The sequence below is a fragment of the Ochotona curzoniae genome, unplaced genomic scaffold (assembly GCF_017591425.1).
Source record: "Ochotona curzoniae isolate NIBS_2020 unplaced genomic scaffold, NIBS_Ocur_1.0 scaffold_4505, whole genome shotgun sequence".
Lineage (NCBI taxonomy): Eukaryota > Metazoa > Chordata > Mammalia > Lagomorpha > Ochotonidae > Ochotona > Ochotona curzoniae.
This window is the reverse complement of record NW_024467118.1, coordinates 55,901,150-55,928,727: the sequence shown is the minus strand read 5'-3', so window position 1 is coordinate 55,928,727 and position 27,578 is coordinate 55,901,150. Positions and strand designations below refer to the sequence as shown.

The 27,578-nt window shown below is 48.6% G+C and overlaps 1 protein-coding gene across 1 annotated transcript in view; it reads left to right on the top strand.

Moving 5' to 3' along the window:
- PRAG1 (PEAK1 related, kinase-activating pseudokinase 1) overlaps positions 1 to 19,690 on the top strand; it is a 49,685-nt gene extending 29,995 nt beyond the window's left edge. The window contains exons 5-6 of the mRNA XM_040965838.1: positions 9,427 to 10,184; positions 18,176 to 19,690. Of these exons, the coding sequence (XP_040821772.1) occupies positions 9,427 to 10,184; positions 18,176 to 19,360 (1,943 nt within the window). The 3' untranslated portion in view covers positions 19,361 to 19,690. The remainder of the gene's footprint in view (positions 1 to 9,426; positions 10,185 to 18,175) is intronic.
- Positions 19,691 to 27,578: the final 7,888 nt, after the last annotated feature.

Below are 27,578 nucleotides of genomic sequence, written 5' to 3'. Positions count from 1 at the left end.
CAGATTTTTCCGGACTCCTATCTTCTTCCTTTTCCCATCCCATTGTGCGAAAGTTCCAGGAGACAGATTCTCCCATGGAAGGCTGGCCCTCTGCACACTTGGCCACCGTGCTGGTCACACTGGGTCAGTCAGCTGGAAGCAGCTCTGCCTCCAGCCCCCTGGGTCTTGAGAAGAATGGGGCTCATGGGCTTCATCACTTTGCTTTTGAGAGCCAATTCTGATGTCTGCTCTCAGGGCTCTTAAGCTAGGAAAGATGAAATTAAAACACAAACAATGTGGGTGGGTGGGAGAAGATAAAGAGTTGAGCGGCCCAGGACAGAAGTGTTTGTAAGGGCTTCTGGAGAAGAAAGCAACCGATTAGGACTGATGGAAGGTTCGGGGCAGACTTCCTGAGAAGAGGAGAGCCGAGCTCCTGTCTGCAGTGTGGTTAGAACTGGAGAGGCAGCTTGGAGGAAGCACAGGCTCTCCAGGTTCAGGAGACCCTGAAGAGGACTAGAGGCACTGAGGAAAGCATGTGACCGGCCTGATCCACCTCAGGGAATAGCCAGTTGGGAGAGAATGGGATGCTGGCTGGTGGGAAGCAGGGAGCACATCATGCAAGGCTCTTGAAGCTAACTTGCATGGGTGGAATGCAAGGAGCTGCTGAAGGTTCATGGGCAGAGTGCTGACACCCACCTCAGACATTTTCCCATATTGCTTTCTAAACAGCATGAATTACAATGACTCTATTTCTCATGGTGAGCCTGCTTTTCACTGGAAATGCACTTTGGTATTGAGATTCCCAGGGGTGAGGACTTTACCTAGTGCATATTTTGCACATCCAGAGGGCCTTGGTTCAGTGTCAAACTTCAGCTCCTCACTGCAGCTTATGCACAACATGGGAGGCAGGCAGATATTGGACTCCTGCCACCCACATGGAAGACTTGAATTGTGTTATCATTCCTGGCCCTGCCTTGGCCATCGCAAGCTTTTGGGGAGTGAATTAACATTTATCTTTCAATCCCACTGTCTAAATTTCATGATCATAGAATGCCATCTTTGCATCTTCTTAATTCCACCTCTTGGGGTTGCTCTTGGCTCTCCTACCCCTCCCAGCAACCTGTTGTATCCTCTCTGGTGCTGGCAATTCCCTTGAACAGTGAGCTGGCTCATTGTAAAGTCAAAGCCATCTATTTGGTTTATTCTTGGTTTGAAAGGGACAGACTGGTGGTCAGGACAGATCCATGGAAGCTACCAAGGGGACAGTTACCTGTGCTGAATTGAGAAGTGGATATGAGAGGGAAAGAATGGGTTGAGTGATCGTCAGAAGACCTGAGCTTTAAGTAGTTGCTATTAAATATGTAAACTTGTTGGTAGGATAAGCTAGCTCATTTCTTTCTTGGATCTAGGATATCATTACAATTAAATTCAGCAGTGCACCACACATCTGTGGTGCCAGGAGTTTAGAGGAGGGGGCAGAGCTCAGATGTTGGCATACTAGCCACAGATCACAGATCTATACTGAAAACCTAAGTGAGTACTTACTTGCATACAGATACAAGTGTGATGTTATCTCCATAGCTAGCTAGCTGGAAATAGAGGACATTTAACTATTAGACAATAGTCTTCTGTTTTTCTCAAAAATAATGCCAAGCAGATTTAAAAGAAAAATGCAGGTTTTCAGTTAATGCATCAGTTGATAGCTGTTTGTTGAATGCTGGCTATGTGCTAAGTACAGGTCTAGATGCGGAAGCTCTGTCCATGGAAAGCAATGCCCAGTTCCTTCTTCTCTGGGCTTACATTATGGTGGGCAAGGTGGACAAGAAGAAAGGTAAAGGAGGACACAGCTACTGTGTCTGGTGGCCATTGGTGCTTAGAGAAAGAAAGATCAGGGCAGGAGTTGAGCAAGGAGCGATGGAGAGATAGGAAGTCCACCAAGATCAGATACACATCAGGATGAGTTGCAACCTGGCTTTGCTCAGGCACATTCCCCCACTCAGCATGCAACCTGAAACCCTATTTCTATTTCTGAGAAAGAATTGTGTTAAATGTGGGTCTTGGTAAATGCATGTAAAGCTCTACCTAAGTCTAGTATCTTTTCTAACTATTAAACAGGCTTGTTCAAGCACTTCATCCTAAATTTGTAAGTTCAACTCAGATTTTTTGATAGTTATTTAATTCATTTGAAAGGCAGACAGATTTTTTTTTTTCATCCACTGATTTACTCCCCAAAGATTGGAATAGTTGGGACTGGGACTTATCAAGTCTGGGAGCCTGGAATTTCATCTGGGTTTCCCATGTGGGTGATGGGGGCCCAAGAACCTTCTCAGGTGCGTTAGCGGGAAGCTGGTTTGGAAATAGAAGAGCTAGGACTCCAGCTAGTACTTGTATATGGGATACTTGTGTCATGGGCATCTTAAACCACAGCCTCACAACAACCAGTCCCATATCTAACTTATAATAAGTTATAAGCTATGTGTTTTGTTCTGGTACAATGTGTGTGCTCCATATTCATACCCTCCATGAAGATAAACTGAGTCCTGGGTTCTGGTCCAGGAGATCTATTGGAGAGGGCACTTTCCTTCATGAGACTATGTCTGCATGCTGAACAAGCATATCACCACAGGGAAGCGTCAGCTTCGTTTGAGCTACTCCCTTTACACTGGGTGCAGTGAAAAGTCAACCTTCCCATTCCAGCTGCCACCAGCACCTTCGGCAAGTTTTTTCTGTTTCATTCTAGAAATTTCTGTCTGCATATCAAATATCTAAAAATTCCGTTTTCTACACTTCATCCTTCATGTGTCTTCAAATCTTTCAAATCAGATCTTCTTTTCTCCACTGCATTTTTTAAATTGCTGGAATTTTTTTTAATTGTATGAACTGGTCAAACTCCTGGCTTTCTTAGGCCTGTTGAGGTGTCTTTCAACACAGAAGTGCAATGAGATCCTATCTGCAACAGGAAATCCTCGAAGACATGGGAAGGATATGTCTGTCTCAATGTGTGTGTGTGTTTGATGTCGTTGTTCCCCAGTTATCCTCTACACGTGTCATTGTATCCCTCCATCAATGGCCTGTGAGAAGTACACAGAGCAGACTTAAAATTTTTCTAACTTGGGAGACAGCTTCTAACAATTGTGTTGAACAAGAAGTTGAAACATCACAGGGCTGGCACTGTGGCATAGTGAGTGAAGTTGTCATAGTGTATGTCTGTGATGCTTCAACCCCAACTGAAGACTGACTGCTCCACTTCCTATCCAACCTCCTGCTAATGCACTTGGGCAAAGCAGTGGAAGAGGGCCCATATACTTGGGTCCCTACCAGCAAGAGGGTAAATAGAGGAAGATTCAGGCTCCTGTCTTCAGCCTGGTTCTTGCAGCCATTTGGGGAGTAAACCAGCAGATGGAAAAAAAGACCTTGCTCTCTGTGATTCTTCCTCTGTCTCTGTAACTCTGCCTTTTGAATCAAACTAAATAAATAAATCTTTTTTTTTTTTAAAGAAAGAAAGATCATAGTCCCAGAGCCACTCCTCCCCGCCCCCTCCCCTACGTGGCCATAGCATGGCATCCAGTGATCTGGAGTCTTCTGGCCACAGTGCGTGGGTGTCTGTTTGCTTGGGAATCATATCCCCTCCTGTCTTGATTGATGACCTGGTCTGCAGAGACTGCCACGCCTCCCATCCCCTTGTAAAATGCTAATAACAGGCTTCCAGCTTCAGACCTGCTATCTGGCTGAAAAGGCAGAAGTTGTTTCTGCGCTTCGCTGTCTCTTCTTTCCCCATTTCGTGTTGTGTCTGCTCTGATCTGATTCTGGAACCGAAACAGACATTGCACCATTGTCCCAGGGAAAGGACAAAGTGACGTGTGGAGCTAAAGCATCCTCCTGCCCCTCTTCCATCTGCCTGGGGTGGGAGGGACAAGGGGCTATGGGTGTAGCCCCTGTGACAACCACTTCCTTTGTGACATTGATAAAGTGCCCAAGGCAGTGGCTTCTGTTTTAGCAAGAGGTGACTGAATTAGCTCCCATGGCAGGGGCTGGGGTGTTTTGTTTTGGTTTTGGTTTTGGCTTTTTGTTTTGTTTTTCTTTCTTTTTTTTTTTTTTTCTGCCTTGGTCCCTGTGCCTCACAGTTAGTAAATGCTCAAAAAACACTGACTGGTGAATGGGAAAAAATATATAGCTATACAACTTGTTTTCCTCATGAAAAGAATGATCTGCTAAATAACCCAATTATAGAAAAGCAGAAAAAGATTCAGTTTGTTGGACCTTACTCACAGCTGGAGATGAGTCAGGTCGAAAGGCCAAAAGCTCATGGGGATTTAGTGAGGACACACTGCACCTTTGGCCTCTAGGTTTGCACAGGCCAGCTGCTGCCAGTCAGCAGAGCCATGCCTGGTACCACGCTGATGCTGCCTATTCGCTGGGCTCTCCACAGGCCTGACCACTTCCTCTGTAGCCCAGCACTCATTTCGTCTGCAGAGAACAATGAAAGCACCCATTCAGACCCAGTGAGAAGACAGGCCTGGATGAACTTCTGGGCTGCTTTTCCAACTATTGAGTCCTCTCTCATCTCTGCCTTCCACATAAAATGACACCAAACTAACACACCCACCCCTCAATCTTATGTTCATTTACTAATGAATTATTTGTTCTCTTTGAAAGGCGGAGACAGAAAGAGAGAGAGGAAGAATAAGAGAGATGGGCAGAGAGAGGTCTCCCACTTGCTGATTTATCCCTTGGATGCCTGAGGTGGTCCAGGAACTCAATCCACATCTCCTCCCACATGCCCAGCAGGGACCTAACCACTCACGCCAGGGAAACGTGCAACCAATCGGCAGGCTGTAGAAGGCCTGCACTGTCATTTTGCCTGGCCCTACCAAGGAAGCTGCAGTCAGGGCTTGAAATTCAATAAATCCGTAGCAAGTTTATTTTTCAGTTGATAAATATGCACTGCCCATGATTATTCCCATGGCAGATCTCAGTAGAAAAAAGCTTCCCCAACCCCAGGCCCTAAGCTGTTACCTGCTGCTTGCGCATATGTGCATTAGCAGGAAGCTGGATTCAGAGCTGAGCCGAGGCTTGAATTTAGGCACTCTGAAGCGAGATGCAGGTGGGAGTCCATGCTTTCACCTGCTGCACCAAAGACCCCCCTCATCCTTGCCTCGCCCTGTCCTGGCAGGCACCCCCATCCTGGCAGACACTTCCCAGGCAGTGCCCAGCATAGCACTTCTACCGCTTTGCTCTGGAGTCAGTTGTTTGCTTTCTATGCAGAATTGAACCTGTGATGGAAAATTTAGAAACTGTGCTTTAAGCTCTCTGGCCCAATTCATATGCAAAATCATTTAGAAACAAGCAGGAAAGGAAAAAGCTTCTAATGCTGTAACTATGATATACACAAAGTTCCCAGAAAAATGTTTCCCATTCTCACTCCTCTCACAGCTCTTAACTGTAAGCTGCCAGAATCAGGAAATGGTGCTTTAATCCCAGTATACACACCAGCTGCTGGTGGAGTTCCTTTCATGCCCCATTGACTCTAAATCCTGAGTAAAAGACTGAGCCAAAATCAGTCGGGACATTTTTAGGTAGGGTATTTGTTTTGTTTTGTCTTCCTGCACCAGTGACTTGCCTGTGAATTTTGAAGCTATTTTAGCTGTCAGGTTTTATTTTTCTCCTCTCTTCTTTCTGACCTTTCTAAGTTTAGGGGGTGGCTACTACCCTAAATAGTAAGAAGGGAACAACTGTATGGGCCAGAGCCAAAATCCTAAAGAAGTGGTTCCCCAAGAGTCAAGAAAGTGACGAGCTGTTGGAGGGCACTGTGCTGCTTGGGACCCTGGGGAGAGGCGAGTTTCATCTCGAACAGCCACATGTTAGCAGCTGCTTCAAGGTGGTCCCGGGAATATTACAGCTGAGAAGTGATAGGATCCTGGGTGCTCTCCAAGTGAATGACCGCCTCCTCAGCAGTTTTCCTCGCACACCTGGAGAGCTTTGAACAGCTGAAAGTTCAGGAGAGTGTATCAAGTTGGAAGGTAGAGGAATGCTCATACAAAACTCATGCTATGACAGGGTATTTGTTGAGGGCCAGTGTCATGGTACTATGGGTTAGGCTACTGTTTGTAATGCCAACGCATGTTCAAGTGCCAGATGTTCTACTTCCTGTACAGCTCTCTGCCAAGATGCTTTAGAAAACCATGGAAGGATGGCCTGGATACTTTGGCCCCACCACCTACATGGATGACACCTAGCTGTAGTTCCTGGTAACTGCTTTGGCCTGGCCCAGCCATGCCCATTGTGGCCATTTGAAGAGTAAACCAACAAATGAAAGATCTCTTTCTTGCTTTTTCTATCACTCTTGTCTTTCAAATAAAGAGAAATAATTTTTTAAAGAAAACAAAGTCCTTCAAACATAGAATTGAAAAAAATAAGTTTGTTTTGGTGCAAAAAAATTGAAATGCAGGCATGACTTATTGGTAAGATGCACAGTCCTCATTACACGTCCATTACAGTCCATCACACCACCCGATAAGGTTTGTGCAGCTACAGGCTTGTGTCTCTGCTGGGGATGTGTATTCTCTTTGGCAGTGCTGTCCTCTGAGGAGTGTGCCCTTGCCCCGGGGGTTGTTGGGGTACAAACATACAATTTAAAGGAGCTGGCCCACGTGCTAGTCCTTTGAGCCAGGCTTCCCTCTGAAACGCTCGGACCACTTGCTGGGTTGACCCGAACAGCCATGGGTTTAGATCTGATGCAAGTCAGTGATACGCACGGTGTCTACAGGAAACACTTGAACAGAAGGATACCAGGAGGAGAATGGTGCTCTCTTGCAGCCGAAAGCATACCATTCTCCTGTGCTAAGCCCTGCTCCGCAGCCTGCAGCAGGCTCTCCCTTTGGGCACACCTAGGGACTGAGACACTGAGGCTTGTCCCAAGTGACTTAGGATCCACCTATGAAGGGGGTGGTGGTGGTGGTGGTGTGGTGTGGTGTGGTGTGGTGTGGTGTGCCACTGAGGTAAGAGCCTTCTGTCTGGAGCTACTTTATTTCAAAATGGTGATGAGACAAGATGGAGGAGTCAAAGAAGTTGCAAGTGAGAAAAGTGACTGAAATCCACTGGTGCTGGGCGGGGCCTGTCCAGGGCTGCACTTGATCAAGTGAGGAGGCTTAACCTGCTGGGGCCAGCTGACTGAGTGGCTGTTAGGGGCTCGTGCCTTGTGGGGCCCCAAGTCAGAAAAGAAAGGCCTTGGCTGTGTTTCAGACATCAGGGGAGCTCACGGTGATGACAGGAAAGACAAAGCAATGGAAGCTAGGCAGCAAGCACCAGGCTTGGAAAAGGGTCAAGCCAAGAAGTAATGGTCAGAAGTGCCTTTGTCCTCATGTAAGCATTGCTCCGGGGACCTGTGCGGTGCAGTGGGAGCCAGACAGAGTCGTAGCCATCATAGCACCGTCCCCCAGGGGCACTGCTAACAGCTGGGCAGACATTCTGATCATATTTTGCTCCTGTTTCCCAACCCCAGCACCTTTCCTTTTGGTGATAACCTAAGACTGCCACTCGGATGGTGGTGGCTGCTGGTGCCCAGAAGATAGAAAGTTGGGGAAACTGATGGGAACTTTCTGTTGTTGTGGTTTATGATTTAGTTTATTTATATGAGAGGCACAGAAAGGGAGAGGGGAGAGAGAGAGGTTTTCCAACCACTGACTCATTCCCCAAATGGCTGCAATGATCATGGCTGGGCCAGACTGAAGTCAAAAGTCCAGGGTTTCTTTCAGGGCTGCCCAGCAACCCTGCCAATGTGGATGCAGAGGATCAAGGGCTTGGGCCATCCTCTACTGCTTTCCAAGTGCATTAGCAGCGAGTTGGATTAAAAGTGGAGCAGCTGGAACACAAACAAGCGCCTAGATGGGAGACTAGCATCACAGTGCCAATTTTACCTGCTAAGCCACAGTGCCAGCCCCCCACAGTAGATGGGAATGTTTATCATCTGCCCCCTTGCCCCTCAGGGCTTACTGCCTTTGGAGAGCCTAGAGGCAGGTGGTCTTGCACCTTCTTTTCTCAGCTGAGAAGTTGGTGGGTAGTCCTCTTCCTCCCCCTCCTCCCTCAGCCTTCTCTTTGAAAAGGAGACATGAGAGGAAGTGACTCACCAGGCTCAGCTGTAGTGTGGGCTTGTGGGGGGAGTCGTGAGCTCCAGGGCTACAGAGCCTGCTGAGCTCAGCAGCGACCCGCTGGCCCCTCCCCCAACTGGCTCTGCCTCATGCACCTTCCGCTCTGATGATTGCAGAGAAAATCCAAGGGTGTGGATTTATTACAGGGACCGCACCACTGCAGCCTGATTTATTATTAACCTGAGCCCTCCTGGAAGGGATATAAATCACTCATTGAGCCCTGTTGGCCGGAGCCCAGCCTACTGTTAACAAAAGCAGGGCAAGGCTGCAAGGGCGACTCTCTGTGATCAACCTCCAGGAAGCAAGAGTGACTGCCTGCTGCAGGCATGTGGTAGGAGAGAGGAATTCGAGAAGCAGTCAGTGCCCACCTAAGAGTGGGGAGAGCCAGGGACCGACCCCACAACCTCACTCAGTCTTAGTGGTTGCACAAGACTTCTCTTTGCATGAGCTTTCGGCGCCCTGTTCCTGTGCCCAGTGGGCAGCAGCATGCAACAGCTGTGTCCACCCATGAGCTTTGCATCTACGGTTGGGCTGTATAGGAGGTCCCCTTGATCACACACTCATGTTGCTGTGGGGAGGTCAGTACCTCCCAGGCCGGGGCCTGAGGAACCCCAAGGACAGGTGCCTCCACTGTGCTAGCTGGGGAGCCCTCCCTCCATACAGAGCATGCATGGCAAGAGTCTAGATCTGAGGTGCATGGCATGCTGGTGGTTGGGCGTGGGGATAGAATTCTGCTCCCACTTGGAGTAAGCAGAGGGCTCAGTATCAGCCTAGGAGATTATTAACTACCCAGGAGCCAGCCAGATTGGTCACTGCCTCTGAGTGAGAGAGCAAAGCTCACAGACCACATGCTTCCTCTGGGACCTCCACGCACACCCATCTGCACCAATACCTTGCCTTGGCCTGTTTCGTTGTGCTTTTTGTCATTATGATCACTACGCTGAAGTGAGGAGGTGCACAAGACCTATGCTGAGTGCACGGCCTTGCAGGCAGCATGACATAGTAGGCTCCTTAACAGGTTGTTAAGGCCCATTTATTTGAATCTGAGGCACATGCTGCTGTCAGATTTTAATCTTCAGGAGAACACCAGGTGTCTTCAAAAAGCTCATGAGAAAGGCATAGTTGGAAAAGCTGTATGGTCCAGTGTCACTGCGTATCCAATGAAGCTGCCGCCTGTGACACTAACATCCCATAGGGAGCACCTGTTAGAGTACCGACTGTTCCATTTCCAAACCAGCCCCTGGCTCATGTACCTGGGAAAGCACCCTCTAGTCCAGTCATCTCTGCTTCTGTCTTGCAGGTCCATCATCTGAGCCCACGCACTCCCCCACCAGCAGTGGGAAGAAGCTGTTTGCTCCTGTTCCGTTCCCTTCCGGCTCCACGGAGGACGTGTCCCCCAGTGGCCCTGCACAGCCACCCCCACTGCCCCAGAAGAAGATTGTGAGCCGTGCAGCCTCTTCGCCCGATGGCTTCTTCTGGACCCAGGGCTCGCCAAAACCACGGACCGCAAGCCCCAAGCTGAACCTCAGCCACTCGGAGACCAATGTCTGTGTCCAGGATGAACCTCACTTGAGCAGTTCCTTGAACTCTGGAGGCCATCACCATCATGTCTTCTCCTCTTCAGAGCCTCTGGAGAAAGCCTTCAGAGGCACCGGGCACTGGGCGCCGGCCCCAAGCCTGGCAGGCAGCCACAGCTGCTGCAGTAGCCCTGGTCCACAAGGCAAAGGGCTCCCATGCGCTTCGTCCTCCCAGCTGAGTGTGTCCAGCCAGACCTCCAGCAACAGCACCCAGCTGCAACTACACAGCCTCCTGAGTAGCATCAGCAGCAAGGAGGGCACCTATGCCAAGCTCGGGGGACTCTATACCCAATCCCTGGCCCGCCTCGTGTCCAAGTGTGAGGACCTCTTCATGGGTGGCCAGAAAAATGAGCTGCACTTCAATGAGAACAACTGGTCGCTGTTCAAGCTGACATGTAACAAGCCCTGCTGTGACTCGGGGGACGCCATTTATTACTGTGCCACCTGCTCTGAGGACCCCGGCAGCACCTACGCTGTGAAAGTAGGTACCACCTGCTCCCTTCCGTTCTGCAGACTGGTCCTGGTCTGGGCAGACTGTGGCTCATGAGGGTCATTGCATCTCTCCAGGCACTGGGAGGAAATTTGATGCCTGAGTTTCTCTTTAGATTTAATAGGTGTTTGTTGGTTGGTTGTTTTTAACCAAGTACCTACTTGATACCAGGCATTTTGCAGAGATTACCTATGTAGGAGTGAATCTAAGGTTCCTAATATAGCTTAGAATCTGCTGATGAAAACGAGCCATTAAGATACCGTTCTTCACGTGTTTGAGACCAAAGAGCAGTAGACCTGGCCATCATCTTGAGGAATACAAGGGATGCTAATTTTCATTGAGTATGTACTGCGTAAGCAGGCACTCAGCTGCCTCACCTATAGACCTATCAGTAGTCCTGCAGGCCAGGTAGATATGACAGCTGGGGACTTTGAGGCTCCAGGTGATGAAGGACTGGCCCAGTTTACACCTGAAAGGGATTTCTCTGTCTCCAAAGTCTGTGCTGTGATTATATCACTGCCGAATAATGAAGCTTATGGCCAGCATGGTGTAAACATGCTCATGCAATTCTTATTGGTGGGTCACAGCTATTGCCACCACACTCATTGCTGTCTCTCAGCATGCAGTTCTGAGTGAGCTGGTCCACCTGCTACAAGCATTTGGTCCACTGTGACCGCTGCCATGGATCCCAGCCTCTCCCTCATGGCCATCTTCTTTGAATACCTGCACTGGTTCTTACAGCCTATCCATGAATGCTAAACTCTTTGCTGCCATACCCACTCCCACAACAGACTTTTAAAAATTCTTTTTAGAAAAAAATATTTATTTACTTTTATTGGAAAGGCAGATTTATAGCGAGAAGAAGAGAGAGAGAAATATCTTCTAAGTGGCCACAACAGCCAGAACTGAGTTGATTCAAAGCCAAGAGCCAGAAGCTTTTTCTGGATCTCCCACACAGATGCAGGTTCCCAAGGACTTGAGCTGCCCTCCTTTGCTTTCCCAGGCCACAGACAGGGAGCTGGATGGAAAGTGAAGCAGTTGGGACACAAACCAGTGCCCATTACGGGATGCCAGTGTTTGGAGGTGGAGAATTAACCAATTGAGCCAACATGCCAGCCCCTTTTTATCCATTAGATGCAGAGTAAAAACTGGATTTCCCTGGCCACATGGATGACTTTGAGATAGTAGTGAGTTTTATTTGAGGGCTTTCATTTTAAGAAATTGAATTTTTGAAGCCCTGATTGATAAATTCGAAGTACTATAGAAAATTACTCACTACATTTACAGGTGGTGGGGATGAGAATGAGTAGCCAGAGATCTAGACACTATCGTCAAGATGGTAGGTGTTAAATGAAAGAAAGTGCAAAGGTCTTGGTTGAGATTCTTGGATATGCTTATTGAATGTTGCAGCTTCTGCACTGTGCCCACCACCCCTCACCTCCACTCCCCCAATGAAAATATAAAACAAAATGAAGCACAGAGCCCCCCCCCCACATACTCACCCCACATCCATGCAGGTTAGGTCTGTATGCAATAGAGGAAAGAATCCTGGGTCCCTCCCCTGAGGTCATCACAACTGGCTTTGGGTTGCCTCTGTCAGCCCAGGGCCCTGTCATCTACCTTCATGGGATGAAAGGGCCACAAGTTGGAGTTCCTAGGAAGCTGAGGTGATGGTGGTGGACTCCAGCAGTCCCTCCCTTTCACTAGCCACGGTCCACAGGGCTGACCAAATGGGCCGCAACTCATGCTTCTGCTTGAACCATTCTGTATTCAAGTGCATGCCTGGCTATCATCTTCCCTCCTGAGTCTGGCCTTGGGTGTGCAGCATCCAGAGACCTCTCTGTTTTGAGGAGGAAGGAGCTTGTGGAAGAGACTCAATGCCACTCCCTTGCCCTTGGGATAGAGAATGAGGAGATGGATACTACTGTAAAAAAAAAAAAAAATCAGACCAGGCTGCCTGGTGCACACGACACCTGGCCTTGCCATTGAGTCTGAGCTTTGCATTGTTTTTGTGTCCATAAGTGACCAGGCTGTGCTTCCTGCCATCATGTGCAGGTGCCCTGTTCAGTAACACAGCAAGAGAAATTCAAATTTTCCCAGAGGATTAAAAAAGGTGGAGGGGGCTTGCTCCTTACGCTGCTTATTTTCTTAAACATCTAAGCCATAAGGAAACCCAAAAATAAGCATTGGTCCCCTAGAGAGCCCCCAAGGCGTTCCTTATTTGACTGTCCCAAAGTCTTGGTAGCCAGCTCCAGAAGCATCTCTGCATGGTAGATAAAAAGAGCAGTGTTTACCAGGATCAACAATACCAGTTTGCCAGTGCATCTCGCCTGGGGATCGGGAGGTGGGGTGGGGACTGCGGAGCCTCCTTTCGTGTGCCTGCAGCTGTTTGGCTTCATTAGTGCAGCAGTCTAGACAGAACCCAGTCCTCTGGGAGTCCACGTTTGGGAGGGAAGGAGGGAGCGGGTCTCCACGCCCATTTCGTCTGTGCATGTGAGGCAAGCAGCCTGCCCAGCAGCCAGCGGATCCTTGAATGTGGAGTCCCTGGTGAACAATGGCAGGCTCCCATCTGCACCTGCTGGCTGCTGATGCAGGCACCTCCAAGCCTGAGCTCAGTGACCCGTAATGGAGAAGAGATAAAGCTGGTTCTTGTGGCTGGAGGGAAGGGAATCATTAGCTGCATGTGCATTTTCAAAAGCCGTTTTCTTTTTCAGCCACCCAGAGCTTCACTTTGGTAATCCGGGACTTTTGAACCTCTTGGAGCCTTTTTTTTTTTTTCTAATGTAAGCGAGGTGACTGAGCTCAGATTTGCATGCATGGAAATGGATGACTGGGACATATAAAATGAGACTTGGCATAGCAAGCAGTTTGAAATCAAAGCTGGAGTGAAGATCTATACCAAGTTCTAGAGCCTAACATCGGAGTGTGGGACTTCCTGACAATGCAACCAGGCGAGCCAGGGGAGGACAGAGAAGAGGCCCCAACCTCCGTCCCCTTCTCCCACCCAGCACTACTGATAGAGCCTGGGGGTTGCCCACCAGAGCTCCAGCAGTGGGTCTGGGTCCTACCCCTCTCCCCGACAACACTTATTCTGAAATGCTTCCAGTCCAGTTGCCAGGGACTCTGCTCTTTCATTTACATCTCTGTGCAGACCCTCTGCGGCTCCATTAGAGCCCCTGATTTTTGATCCCCTTGAGGAAGAAAAAGGGGGTTGGGCATTGGAACCGCTCCCCAGGTCCCTTGCAGCAGTCCTGCGTGAGCTGTGCCACACGTGCGAGCAAGGCTTGCACTGCTCAGCACCCCCAGACATCTGCAGTGGAAAAGGCAAGAGCTGTCACCATAGCAACCTGACCCAGTGCCTGTGCACTGCACCATAAGACAGGCCAGAGTTTGGCAGTCATATCTGCTGCATTTCGGGTCCTCCCCGTGGTGGTCCCAGGGCCGGGGACTGTCATTGTCCCCTTATACAGAGGAGAATACAGGCGTTGTGATAAATACCATTGACCTTCATAGTCTGTGTTTGAAAAATGTGTTTACAGTCCCCACACCAGCACTGTGGAATGTTCTCAAGTCATCAGTGGGTGCTCACGTGAGGGGAAAATTGCTTCCCCTCCCCGCCCACAGCATGCATGTTCCCAGGCTCAGCTCTGCCATATTGCTACAACTTTCTTCCTGCCAGAGTCGCCTCCAACAGTCCACTCAGGATCTCGTGTTTCACTTTTGTTGTTGTTGTTGGCATATGATTTTTATTTGTGAAGATACAGCTTAAAATGTCCCCTCCTTCACCCCCAGGCATAGCCCCGCAGTGCTGTGAGGTTCCCAAGCACAGTAAAACCATGATGCACTGTCCAGGGAACATACGTGTGTTAGATTAGCTAGCATCAGGCAGGTGCAGTCGTGCCATGGACAGTGAGCTTGATGCTCATTGGCAAACTGTCTTTGAATAGAAATACGCATCACATTCAGTTACATCGTGAATGGCTGGTGAGAAAATTGACCAGAAGTTTGTAGGAACCTCACCCAGTGCTTCCCCTAGGAGCAGTGGTTCCATATTCACAACTTTGTTATTTGTGGTTTGTATACAATAAAACATAGCTACCACAAGGAATGAGGATCTCCTACAGCCAGTCTACCTTACTGAGCTCATGTTTCAAATGCTGATATTGCTTATTCCAAAGCCTATGCTTTCGACCTCCAGAACACTTTCCAGATGGGTAATCTCACTTCCTGAAACCTCAGTTTCCACATCTATAATAGCAGCTACGACTTCCGGCTTAGTGAGATCCACTGTGACATTGCATGGAAGCTGCATAGTAGCGTGGAATGCCGCACTGCAAGAGTCTAGCAGATCCCTGAGAGGGACACAGTAAAGTTCTTCCCACGCACCTACAGAGGCCAAATCAGAGTGCTGGAGTGTTTGTTTGCAATACAGTTCCTTTATTTATTTATTGTTTATTTATTTATTGCCAATTGAAAGGCAGAAAGGAAAAAACAATCTGCCTGCTGATTCATTTTCTAAATGCCCATATGTCAGGAACTCAATCAGGTTTCCCACATGGGTGGCAGGGCCTCAAGTACTTAAACCATCACTCATTGTCTCTAAGGGGCACATTAACAGGGAGCTGGAGTCAGAATCAGCATTGGGGCATGACTCCGGCCTTGCAGTATGAGATGTAGGCGCCTCACACAGCGGTTTAGCCACTGAGCCACACATATGCAAGAGTCTTTTCAAGACCTGCTATTCCCCTGCCAAGGCTTCTTGAGTTTGCTGGTATTTCTGAGGCTGCCATTTAAAATCAGAGCACAGGGCTTGGCACCATGGCTTAATGACTAGAACCCTCACCTTGCAAGCACCGGGATCCCATATAGATACCAGTTCATGTCCCAGCTTTTCCACTTCCCATCCAGCTCCCTGCTTGTGGCCTGGGAAAGCAGTAGAGGATGGCCTAATCCCTTGGGAACCTGCACCTACATGCGAGACCCAGGAGAAGCTCCTGGCTCTTTGCTTTGGATCAGCTCAGCTCTGGCTGTTTTGGCCATTTGGGGGAGTGAACCAGCAGATGGAAGATCTTTGTCTCTCTTTCTCTCCCTAAAACTAATCTGCCTTTCCAATGAAAGCAAATAAAATCCTTCAAAAATAAAATAAAATGAAAGTGCAGTGGATGAGCTAGACAAACACAGCCGAGGTCAATTTCCCTTGCACATGTATATCAGCATCATTTCTGCTCCCACAAAAATGAAGCAGTGTCTGGAATAAAACACATTTTTCTTTTCATTTCCATTTAGTTTCCATAATAGAAAGATCATGAAATTAATGCATTCTCCCACCCCCAACTCCAATTTGCTTTGAAGATGTTCCCTTGGCAGACTGAATGATCTCCTTTGTGCCAGGTTCACGCTGAGAAAGCTTGCAGAGTCACAATATAAATAAGTCTCTGGAAAGATGCTTGCTCCACACATGAGCTGCACGCAAGTGACACTGTGTCCATGCTGTTGGGCTCGCCGCAAAGCAGGAACCCAGAGCAGAACAAAACAGGGGAAGAGGTAAAGCTAGTTGGAAATTACTTTCAGGAGGTTTATAGGTAGGTGTGAGAGGTCTTTCTGCTCGCGATTGCACACTGATCCTTGCTTCTACAAAGCATGAGCAAGGTTGCGCAATACCGGAGTGAGAGAGCTGATGATCTACTACCTTCCTTCCCATTCAGCAGTAATTACAGGGGCTATTAGGGCCGGCTCAGCTCCACAGCTGAGTGGCGTCGGACCGTGATTAGCACTGCTAGAGCTCTTCAGGTGGGTGCTGCTGCCAGCAGACAGGGCAGACCCCAGACAGACATGGGCACCCTTCCCACAGAGCAGCTGGAGGTGGCGCATTCCCTCCTTCAGTTCAGAGAGGGCCTTTGAGCTCCCCGTGCCCTGGACAGCCTTCTGTTTGCTTTTGGGTCATTGTGACTCACCCTTGCACTTGGCAGTTCTACCTGAGTCAGCCCTGCAGGCTGTGCCAGCCAATAGGTTTGAGTATCTAGAAAACAAGGGCAACCCATGAGGACCTGGCCAAGTCCTACAGATGTCCAGCCTCCCACAGCCCCCGAGATTACCCAAGGAGGGAACAGGCCAGCGGTTCCACTTATCTGCTGCCAGGCAGCTACCTTTTCAGGTGAGCAAGATGGCAGATGAGGCCAATTGCTATGTTAACTCCATCTGGCTTCATGAGAATTCATTCAGTGCATACTGTGGCTGGAGGGATGTATTCCTGCCTGTGCCACACTGCATGTGGCTCTGCAGGGAGCCCTGTCTCAATGGGTCACTTTTTACTCAGTTGCCTAACTGTGCTCCATAGTGGCTACTCCGTGTGACCTTCCCACCAGCTTTGTAACATGGTTGCCATTTCCCTGTATCTTTATAGTTTCTTGTTATTGCCTGCATTTTATTTTTTTTATAAAATGAGATTTATTGATTTTACTTGAAAGAATTATAGAGGAAGTGAGAGATTTTTTAAATGTATTTTTTAATATTTTAAAAATTTTTATTAGAAAGGTAGGTTTACACAGAAAGGAGGAACAGAAAGAAGGTCTTCCATCCCCTGGTTCACTCCCCAAAGGGCCACAATGGCCAGATCTGAGCTAATTAGAAGCCAGTAGCTTCTTCTGAGTATCCCACATGGGTGCAGGGGCCCACATACTTGGGCCATCCTCCATTGCTTTCCCAGGCCATGAGCAAGAAGCTAAATCACAAGTGGAGCAGCGGGGCCCGGCGCGGTGGCGCAAGTGGTTAAAGGTCCTCGCCTTGCACGCCCGGGATCCCATATGGGCGCCCGTTCTAATCCCGGCAGCCCCGCTTCCCTTCCAGCTCCCTGCCTGTGGCCTGGGAAAGCAGTCGAGGACGGCTCAAAGCTTTGGGAACCAGCACCTGCGTGGGAGACCCGGAAGAGGCTCCTGGCTTCGGATCGGCATAGTATCGGCCCGTTGTGCTCACTTGGGGAGTGAATCATCGGACGGAAGATCTTCCTCTCTGTCTCTCCTCTCTGTATATCCGCCTTTCCAATGAAAAATAATAAAAAAATAAATCTTTAAAGAAGTGGAGCAGCTGGGATACGAGCCAGCACCCAAAACTGTTGCTAGCACTGCAGGAGGATGCTTGGCCTACTTCGCCATGGCATCAGCCCCAGCTTGTCTTTTATTAAAGCCATGCCAGTGGATGTGAGGGGGCCGTTTGATCTGTTTTGACTTGTAGTTTCCTCATAACTAATAATGTCAAGCATCTTTCCACGTGCACCTGTCTGCTTCTGTAAATCTGGCTAGTTGTCTATTCATACCTGGGCCCATTTTTAAATTGGGTTATTGCCACAAGACTGAGAAGTTAGAAGGGATTTGTTTTGTAAATTCTAGGTACAAGTCCTTAATCAGATATGTGCTTGGCAAGTATTAGAATCTTCCAGCCTATTCCTTATCTTTCAGTTTTCTTCAATGATGTCTTAAAAAAAAACTATTTATTTGAAAGCAGAGTGACAGAGAGAGAGAGGCGAGAGAGTAGATTCTATCCTCTGGGTAGAATGCACACAGCAGCTGGAGCTGGGTTAGGCCAAAGCAAGAGGCAGAAACTCCATCCAGGTCTCCCACAACAGTGGCAGAAACCCAGGCACTGGAGCTTTACCCACCGCCTCCCGGGCACGTACTAAGTAAGCCAGATTCAAAGCAGAGGTGGGATCCACCCCAGTGACTTAGCTTTCTAAACCACTGGTTTGAAGCAAAAAAGTGATGAGGTCAGGTTTAACTTTATTGTTTCCTTTTGTGAACCATGCTTGGTCCAACCTAAGGTTTCAAAGATTCTCTGCTGTGATTTTTTTCCACCTAAAATTTGTGTTTGTCTGCTCGTAGTCTTAAGTCTGTGTGTGATACGGTGTGAGGTAGGGGGAAGTGCAGTTTCACCCGCATGGACAGGGTTCCCTGCTGACTTCGCTTCTGCTTCCTTCCCTGACCTCACAGATCTGTAAGACTCCTGAGCCAAAAGCAGCCTCCTACTGCAGCCCCTCTGTGCCCGTCCACTTCAACATCCAGCAGGACTGTGGCCACTTTGTGGCCTCCGTGCCGTCCAGCATGCTGGCCCCTCCCGAGGCACCAAAGGACCCTCCACCAGCCCTAACCGCACAGCCCCCTGCCCAGGAGCAGGACTGCGTGGTGGTCATCACCCGCGAGGTGCCGCACCAGACTGCTTCCGACTTCGTGCGGGACTCGGCTGCCAGCCACCGGGCAGAGCCCGAGGCATATGAGCGGCGCGTGTGCTTCCTGCTTCTGCAGCTGTGCAACGGGCTGGAGCACCTGAAGGAGCATGGGGTCATCCATCGTGACCTGTGCCTGGAGAACCTGCTGCTGGTGCGCTGCGTGCCGCAGGCCACCTCCACCCCCAACCCCGCCGCCTCAACCCCCGGCCCTGGCCCCGCCGCTCTTTCCACCACCGCCACAACTCCAGGCCCAGCTGCACCTTCCTCCGCCAGCACCTCTGTGGCCGGAGCCGGCGCCACCCCGAGCCCCGCTGCCACCCCAGCCTGCCAGGGCGCTCCCGGTGATAAGCAGTTGCCCCGGCTGATCATCAGCAACTTCCTAAAGGCCAAGCAGAAGCCGGGCGGCTCCACCAACATGCAGCAAAAGAAGAACCAGGCCCGGCTAGCCCCAGAGATTGTGTCGGCCTCCCAGTACCGCAAGTTCGATGAGTTTCAGACGGGTATCCTCATCTATGAGCTGCTGCACCAGCCCAACCCGTTTGAGGTGCGCGCGCAGCTGCGGGAGCAGGACTACCGCCAGGAGGATCTGCCCCCACTGCCGGCCCTGTCCCTCTACTCGCCTGGCTTGCAGCAGCTGGCACACCTGCTGCTTGAGGCCGACCCAATTAAACGCATCCGCATCGGCGAGGCGAAGCGTGTGCTGCAGTGCCTTTTGTGGGGGCCCCGGCGTGAGCTGGTGGAGCAGCCGGGACCCTCGGAGGAGGCGCTGTGCAGCACACTGCACAACTGGATCGACATGAAGCGCGCCCTGATGATGATGAAGTTTGCAGAGAAGGCAGTGGACCGCCGGCGGGGTGTGGAGCTGGAGGACTGGCTGTGCTGCCAGTATCTGGCCTCGGCGGAGCCCCGTGCGCTCCTTCAGTCTCTGAAGCTCCTGCAGCTGCTCTGAGCTGAGCCCTCCCACCCCAGCCCTGAGCTCTGGCTGTCCCTCCCCCATCATTGCCCTTGCCTTGCCTTAGAAACACCCTTGTCTTCCTGGGAAATGGTACAGATGCCTGTCACACTCGGATGTAATGTATATATAAAATATCTATAAATATGGAAGACCAAGGGTGGCCTCTGCCCTTGGCCTTGGCCTCCTCACCAAGCCCTCCCCTATTTTCCTCTGTAATGTTATGCATTTCTAGTACAAGTTTTGCCCCCGATGAGATCTGGTCACCCTTTTGGTAAATTGTTATTTAACAAGAAAAAAAATTCCATTAAAAATATGTTTGGTTGGGTCTTGAACAGATTTCTTTTATCCCCAAGCACAGTAATGTCTTGAGTGGTGAAAGTGACTGTAGCACCCTTGGTCTTGCATTGGTGTATCAACTAGAGCCTCATCAACCAAGTCCTGCACATGTGGGGACCAATTCATCCTTCCTGCTTCACCCGAGCCTTAGCAGTCTGCCAGAAAGAACCCACACTTCGCTGTGTGAGCCCCTTGGCTGGGAAGTGCACCCCATAGCTTCAAGCCCATCACCCTTTCTATCAGTCAGCAGCCTGGCAGCAAACAGTCCTCTCCAGGTGGTTCAACTGCAGAGCCTTTTGCAGGAGCTCACCGTGGGAGACAAGGGCAGGGTTGAGAGAGCTGAAGATGACTAGGGAGGCAAAAGCCGAGGCCCAGCATGCAGACCAGGAGGGGCCTTTTAGGAATTGTCTACAGCCAGAGTTGGAAGAGAATGTGCAAAGTTACCTTGCGCCCCCCTTGTGCCCAACCTGTCATCTGCATTATTTATTTACTTGAAGGAGGGCAGGTTACTTACAGGAAGGACAGAGCTTGGATGATGTAGTCAGCAGAGTCGGTGCCAAACAGGTGCTGGGAAAAGGTGTGGGAGAAGGAACGGAATGAATGGAGTGCCAGTGGCAAGCCGCCACTCTGTACTACACTAAAATAACTGTCACAAACCAAGTCTCTCTCTGTTCCTGTCGCCTGCTCTGAATTCCTTCAGATTTCCCTTCCTAAAAACCCATTCTTTCTTAATGCATTTCCTGGCACCCCTGTCTGGTCCACAGTTGCTCCTGTGCCTTTAACAATGCATAAAGAGTGTTGGGAGGCACCAAATCTTTCCCTCCTCCAAACTAGGTTTGTTCAAAAAGTCAAAAATTAACTCATTTGAAAGGAAACAGCTCCAAACCCTTATACTTCTACCTAAAAGCTTCTGATTATTACACTAACACAGTCTTGTTAGTGTTGCTGAACGACATCTCGGATTTGCTATTGGCATTGCCGCAGAACCCCCAAACTGGGGTCTCCTCACCGAATACAGAACGCCAACCACTGGCAGGGAGTGGGAAGAGTAGGCATTCACTGTAAGGCAGAGCAAGGAGCCACGCAGCTAATGTTTCATTTCTGCTCCTCCAAGGAGTTAAGAGTGAAGGTTCTTACAGATTGAAATAGGGGTTGAGAGGTGCGAAACCAGCTCCAGTCCAAGTTCCTCATTGATCAGTAGTGCCCGTGACCTTCCTTTGATTGGTCAGTGGTGCCATGCTCTTTAAGGAATTTGTGATGGCTAGGTGGGGCTCCAGTTGACCTGGGAGGTTTCCAAGTAAGTGGTAGTTACCTTGTGTCCCAAACCTGGAATTTCCCTAATCAAACCTCTCTAGGCAATAATGGCCACTGGTTTTATCAGTGCCAAGGACTTCTTGAGTCCTGTGGTTAGAACCTTGTGGAGTCAGCTGTTTCACTCCCTCAAGCCATGGGATTCTTTGATAAGGGACAGTCAGGCTAAGAGAGACCAGCCATTATGGAGGTCTGTCTCCTTCGGAACTCTGGACAGTTTCAGACACAGAGATCTTAATGGGTGGCCAAGAAATCTGGGACTGTGGTTAGTGACCAAGAGGGGAAGCTTTCACATTCACCTGCATGTTCACTGCTTTTGCCAGGGTCCCCTTCAGCCCCCCGACTGCACACACATCTCTATTTCCCGCAATAGTGGCCAAGAGCACCTGCGAGCACATTTGTAATGTGACTTGCTGTTTGCACCTTGAGCAAAGACCCCTTTCAAGCCAACTCCCAGCTCTGTGTGTCCTGCACCATTCTCTGTAGCACCTGTCTATTTCGGAGGCTGTTATTTGAACATTGTTTGTTCCTGGGAATTTTCCAGGCAAACCCTCCACCCTCCGTTTGCTGTCTTTTGCTTTCTTGTTCTTTCTCATTTCAAGTAAACAATGGAGAGGGAGGAAACAACAATTTTGCCAGGGAAGTACAGTGCCACTTGGAAACTCGCTTCTCACAAGGCACATTTGCAATCCCTGAATTAATTATACCTTGTTAATATGCCACCCACCTCAAGGGGGAAAAATAAAGTCATGGAAGAGATTTTTAAGAGCAAAAATGAAACAACAACTAAGGGAGAGCAAAGGAAAAAATGTAGCAATTGGTTGAGAAGCATGAAAGCAATTAAGCCTAAAACTAACTTCTGAGGTGCCCACCAACCTAGGGAAAAAAAAAAAAAACAACTGGTGATGGAATTCTTTTATGTGAAAGTTAGGAAAAAACTCCTCAGGTGGAACAAGCCTTTTCCAGTGCTTCACTGTGAAGGAAAATTGTCAAAGACTCTTTGTTTGAAGGCATTGAATTAAGCCCGAATAGTAGTTGAAAAAAAAAAAAAACAACTCTTTTTTTCTAACAAAGGTCACCTTTTTCCATCCACCTGTGGTGAAATGCACTGTGTAGGGTTCACATCTGGCTTCATCCATGCCGCCCACTCATCTCCTTAGCTTGGCCTCCTCCGTGATTGGCATACCATGTGCTATACAAATACAAAAACACTACAAAAAGTCAATGAAGAAATGAAGTTCAAAAATAAGTTTATCCTGGTGCAAGAACTTTTTTGAGCCTCATGTGTAATTTTTTCATAATGTGTTGCCCTTGAATTTTCTCAAGACCTCTCAAATTTGACAAACAACTGCAGTCTCACTAAATTTGGGAGTTAAGTATTCAGGGGTTCTTGCTACTTCGAAGTATGCCTCAGTTGCATGACTGTAGCCCTTGGGAAGCTCTGGCCTTGAATAGATGAAACCAGGAAGCTCTCACTGGTCCTGCAGAGTTGAGGTTGGAGGCCTGTGCGAGCTTGTCCAGTGTCCATCTGGCCTGGCTTTCAACCCAACAACTGACACTTAAATCTCTGCTTCTCCTCCAAGGCTAGGAGTCGAATTTCCCCCATGTCCTTCCCCCATTTGTAATTTGTTTGTTCATGGGTCTTTCTCATTTTTGTGCCAAATGTGGAATCTTCTCTTCTCCTTAATTCTTGTCTGTAGGCATTAAGAAACCTCACATATAAATTGCTATATTCTTGCCAGAAGCAAAATAGGGATTGCTTATCTTAACACAGGGCTCAGATCCACAAAGACAATTCTCTGAGGAGCTATAGTCAGCTACTCTGTTTCACACTTTCTGGTTTTCAAGAGCTTAGGGTTGACAAAAAATGCTTGTGATGTACACATGTACACAAAACAACCTGACAGTTCAGAATAGGGAAGACACAAGCTGTTTGAATTCTCTGAAATCTGTTCTCGGAATACACAGCCAATCCACGAGGCAGCCTTTCCTACCCAAGAGTCTTAGAAGAGCTAAGGATAAGCCTAACCAAATCTCACTGAAAGTTAGAGCTTTGCAATGTAAGATCCCCTTGTTACACCTAATAGTGATATGAATAGGATTGATCTATTAGAAGCCAAAAGTAAGCCTCGCTGATGTCATTGCTCAAAATGAAAGACTAGAATAAAGTCTTTGGGGACAAATAGAGTAAGATGGCTTCACAAATTGTTCATTCTCTTGGCAAGCACTAATGAATGCAAGTAAACGGGGCAGCCTTGTTTGTACCTGGTATTCTAGGGAGAAGACTTTGACACTGGGTGGCAGGTGTGGTATGCACCTTGATGGCTTCTGGGACGTGGAAAAGGAGTCCCCAGTAACCTAAAAATGGTATTGCTGAGTTTGGAGAGAGTGGGATTGGACCCAGAAGACTGTGACCAATGTGGAGTGTTGCCCAGCGCCTAGACACCCAGTTGTTTCTGGTCTGGACCATTTTATCAAGACTTAAGTGTGTCCAGAGCAACTTTATGGAGTGTGGGAAGGCCAGTCAGGTTTCCCCAAGATTGCTGTGTATGCCAACAGGCGAAGATTTGAATATACACATGGGTCACATACTGTAAATGCGGGATTCGAATCTTTTCAGTTCCCTTGTTGGCCAGACATGGTTTCAGCTGGATTCTAGAAAACAACAGCCGTATGCCAGATGTGCAACAATTAACATGCTCTCATGGACCTAAAGGTTATGTCTTCAGACTTTCTGCCTTACTACTTTGTCAGGGATAATTGGGCATGGAGAAAAGTGAACAAAATAGAATATGGAACACAAAGAAGGAAGAGAGGCAGGAAATAAGAATGTAAAGTTTCAAGGCATCCCAGGTGTTGTGCCACAGACCTAGACCCAATCCTGCTGACCTATGATCCTGAAAAGCCATTTGTGCCTGCCAGCCCTTGACATGCTGATTGCTAATCTCCCTTAGGAGGTCTCCAGGGAAGAGGAACAGACACTATATTCCCTTTTCTAGATGGTGTAGGATTCAGTTTCAGGATGAAAACAAATATTTACTTGAAAGGCAGAGTTTACACACACACAAACACTTATGCCAGTTCCAAAAGGGGTTTAATGCTTCAGCACTGTACCACAACACAGGCCCTGCAAAAGCTATTTTTGTCTAAGGGTGTTTTGAAAAAATTCAGGGAATCAAAAACAGAAAGGGCACCTCCAACTGTAAGTTCATACTCACCAATGCTCCACCAGCCAGGGCTGGTCCATGCTGCAGCCAGGAGTCCAGAGAACTCCAACTAGGTCTCCCACTCAGGTGGCAGGGGCCCAAGGACTTGGATCATCTGCTGCTTCCTTCCCAGGCACACTACCAGGGAGCTGGAGAGGAAGCACAACAGTTGGGCCTTGAATCAGTACTCTGATACGGAATGCCGAAATGACGTGCTGCAGTTTTACTTGCTGGGCCACAACACCGGCCCCTTGACTTCAGAGTTCTTTTTGGTTTTTTTGTTTTTTAAATATTTTTTGTAGTTCTGTATCTTCCCATTATTTTAAGGATTTGTTTTTTTTTTTTTTTAATTCTTATTGGAAAGGTGGATATACAGAGAGGGGGAGAGACAGAGAGGAAGATCTTCCGTCCGATGATTCACTCCCCAAGTGAGCGCAATGGCCAATGCTATGCCGATCCGAAGCCAGGAGACTCTTCCGGGTCTCCCACACGGGTGCAGGGTCCCAAAGCTTTGGGCCTTCCTCAACTGCTTTCCCAGGCCACAGGCAGGGAGCTGGAAGGGAAGCGGGGCTGCCAGGATTAGAACGGGCCCCCATATGAGATCCCGGGCGTGCAAGGTGAGGATTTTAACCACTTGCGCCACCGCGCCGGGCCCGACTTCAGAGTTTATAACAGATTTTTACAAACTGCTCTTTGCTGATGCCTTCAGTTTACTGATCATTCTCACCACCACAATGCATTTCACAGATGCATTTCAGTTTTTCTAAAAGAATCATAGGGATTGTCTCTTACACTTAGCTTCACCGGTTTCAGTATTCAGAGTGTGCAAAAGGTAGCACAGCACCACAAGGCCAAAGCATGAGACAAGGCATGCACACACACGCCAAGTGCTACCTCACTGCCCCGAGCCTTCTGCCCTGTTCCAGTCCTTCCTCCCTTCCACCTGCTCTTATCTACCTGCTGCAGTAACTAAACTCGCCAATGTCTGTCTTATGCCTCCTGTATTTAGCTAGCACACATGAGTGGTCACAAAGACAGCTGGCCTTTTTTGGCTGCTGGTACCACATCCTCAGAATCAACTAACCATGACCTGAAAAATATTTGAAGGATATATTGTATGAGTACTGAATATGCCAACTTCCTCATCTTTATTTACTAAACAGTACAGTGTCACAGTGATTTATATAGCACTTACAGTGAGTTAATAAAAGCAATCTAGTGATGTGTACAAATGTACAGAAGGATGTATATAAGTTATATGCAAGCAATATTTTTCGATGTTTGTATCTATCTGAAAGGCAGAGTGACAGAGAGGGGTAGAAACAGAAAAAGAAATTTCCCATCTATTGGGTTGCTTCCCAAATGACCACACAGCCAGGGCCAGATCAGACTAGGACTAGGTACTTGGAATTTCATCTGGGTCTCCCACATGGGTGGCAAGGGCCCAGTACTTTCCCAAGAACAAGAGAAGGATGCTGTATCCAAAACAGAGCAGAGGAAAAGTGAACTAGCAATTATTTGGGATGCTGGCATTGCAAATATAAGCTTAACTCACTGTGCCACAACACCAGCCATGCAAAAGTTATTTTATAGCTGGGTATTTTTGAAAAATTCCAGTGTGTGAGGATGGGCTACCAAAGGCTAAGGGACCAATGCAGGATACACCTAGAACTGCATAAAGTGTAATTTTTTAAAGGGACTTGGGAAGAGTGATTTGAGAAATCTCTGAGACACGTAGCTCTCCACAACATGAAGCAAGAAGAAAATTTCACAGACAAGGCTGTCCGTGACTATCCAGAAAGCACCAGGACATTCTTCAGAGACATCAACATTATAGCAATTGGCTAAGATAGTTTCTTTCCCCATACTTGGGATGACCTCCAGGGTTACCCTGGGAACAAGATGCAGGCCAAAACCGGACTGGCTGTCACCTGTTCAGCTAAATCCTTGCAAATGGACCAGTGCAGCTGCAGATGTTGCTGCTCATGGCAGGCCTGGAACCATGCCCAAGTACCAAAGGAAGACTGAAAGATTTCCTCTTTCCTATACAGAAACTGGCACATTAAAAATGCAGGCGTGCTTTGTTTTTTTCCCACTTAGCAGGATGCCAACAGGAATATTCTTCAACAAAGGAGGCGTCTTGATCTTCCCGACCTCAAGTCAGAGAATTGACAAGGTGAGAGCATCATGTGTACTTGCTTGGAGACTATTGATTCATTTCACTTTTTTTTTGAAGGATTTATTTATTTATTGGAAAGTCAGATATACAGAGAGGAAGATCTTCTGTCCGATGATTCACTCCCCAAGTGAGCACAATGGCCGATGCTATGCCGATCCGAAGCCAGGATTCAGGAACTTCTTTTGGGTCTCCCACGCGGGTGCAGGTTCCCAAAGCTTTGGGCCTTCCTCGACTGCTTTCCCAGGCCACAAGCAGGGAGCTGAATGGGAAGCGGGGCTGCCGGGATTAGAACCAACACCCATATGGGATCCCCATGCATTCAAGGTAAGGAATTTAGCTGCTAGGCCACGCTGCAGGGCCCAGATTCATTTTACTTTCCATCATTCCTTGGGTTGGGGCTCTGGGCAAGTCCACTGATTTCCTATTGGGAGATGTAGATTATGTCCTCCCAGGTGGAAATCCTGATACTTGCCCCAAAAATACTACAGCTGGCCTTGGCCACAGTCCTCAGGGGAAGATAATAAATTCCACCCACAGGCCCTTCCTTGTCCCCAGAGAGATATCACTAGCCCTTGTATCTGAAACTAAACACATCTTCACTAAATTCTGTGCTGTTCCCTGGCAGCTGACCCAAGCTGGAGAGTGTATCAGAGGTCAATGGCACCGGGAAGGTCTTCCAGAGATGATCTTGATGCCCTGTGAGGGCTGTGCTCCTCTGTACCCGTGCTCCCCAGTAGCTCTACTGTTGTGCTCATTTCCCTCCATGGCCCCGTAGAGCTGCCTAGGCCTCATCGGCTGCACTCCTCTGAGAACCAGGCCATGGAGCTGAACAATCACCTCCTGATGCTGTTGGTCTTGGTTGAGTCTGACACGAGTCATGTGCAGTTCTAAGGACCTGACTGAGCATGGGTTAGAATGGAGGAGCTAGCTGGGGCTTAGCCAATGGCACGGGTCCATGCAGAAACAAGGGTTGAGGGCGAGAGCCACACTGCCAGCCCAGAGGCTGTGCAGGGTAGAGACTGCCCAGCTGGGCCCACGGCACCTCTAAGCTGCTGCTGGCAATCCCCACCCAGCCATGAGTCACTCATTTGCTCACAGCCTTCATCCTGCACACAGGCAATGTCTGCCCCAGCCGCAGGTCCCTTGTTCTGCTCTTTGTTTCAGCTTTGAACGGGCAGCA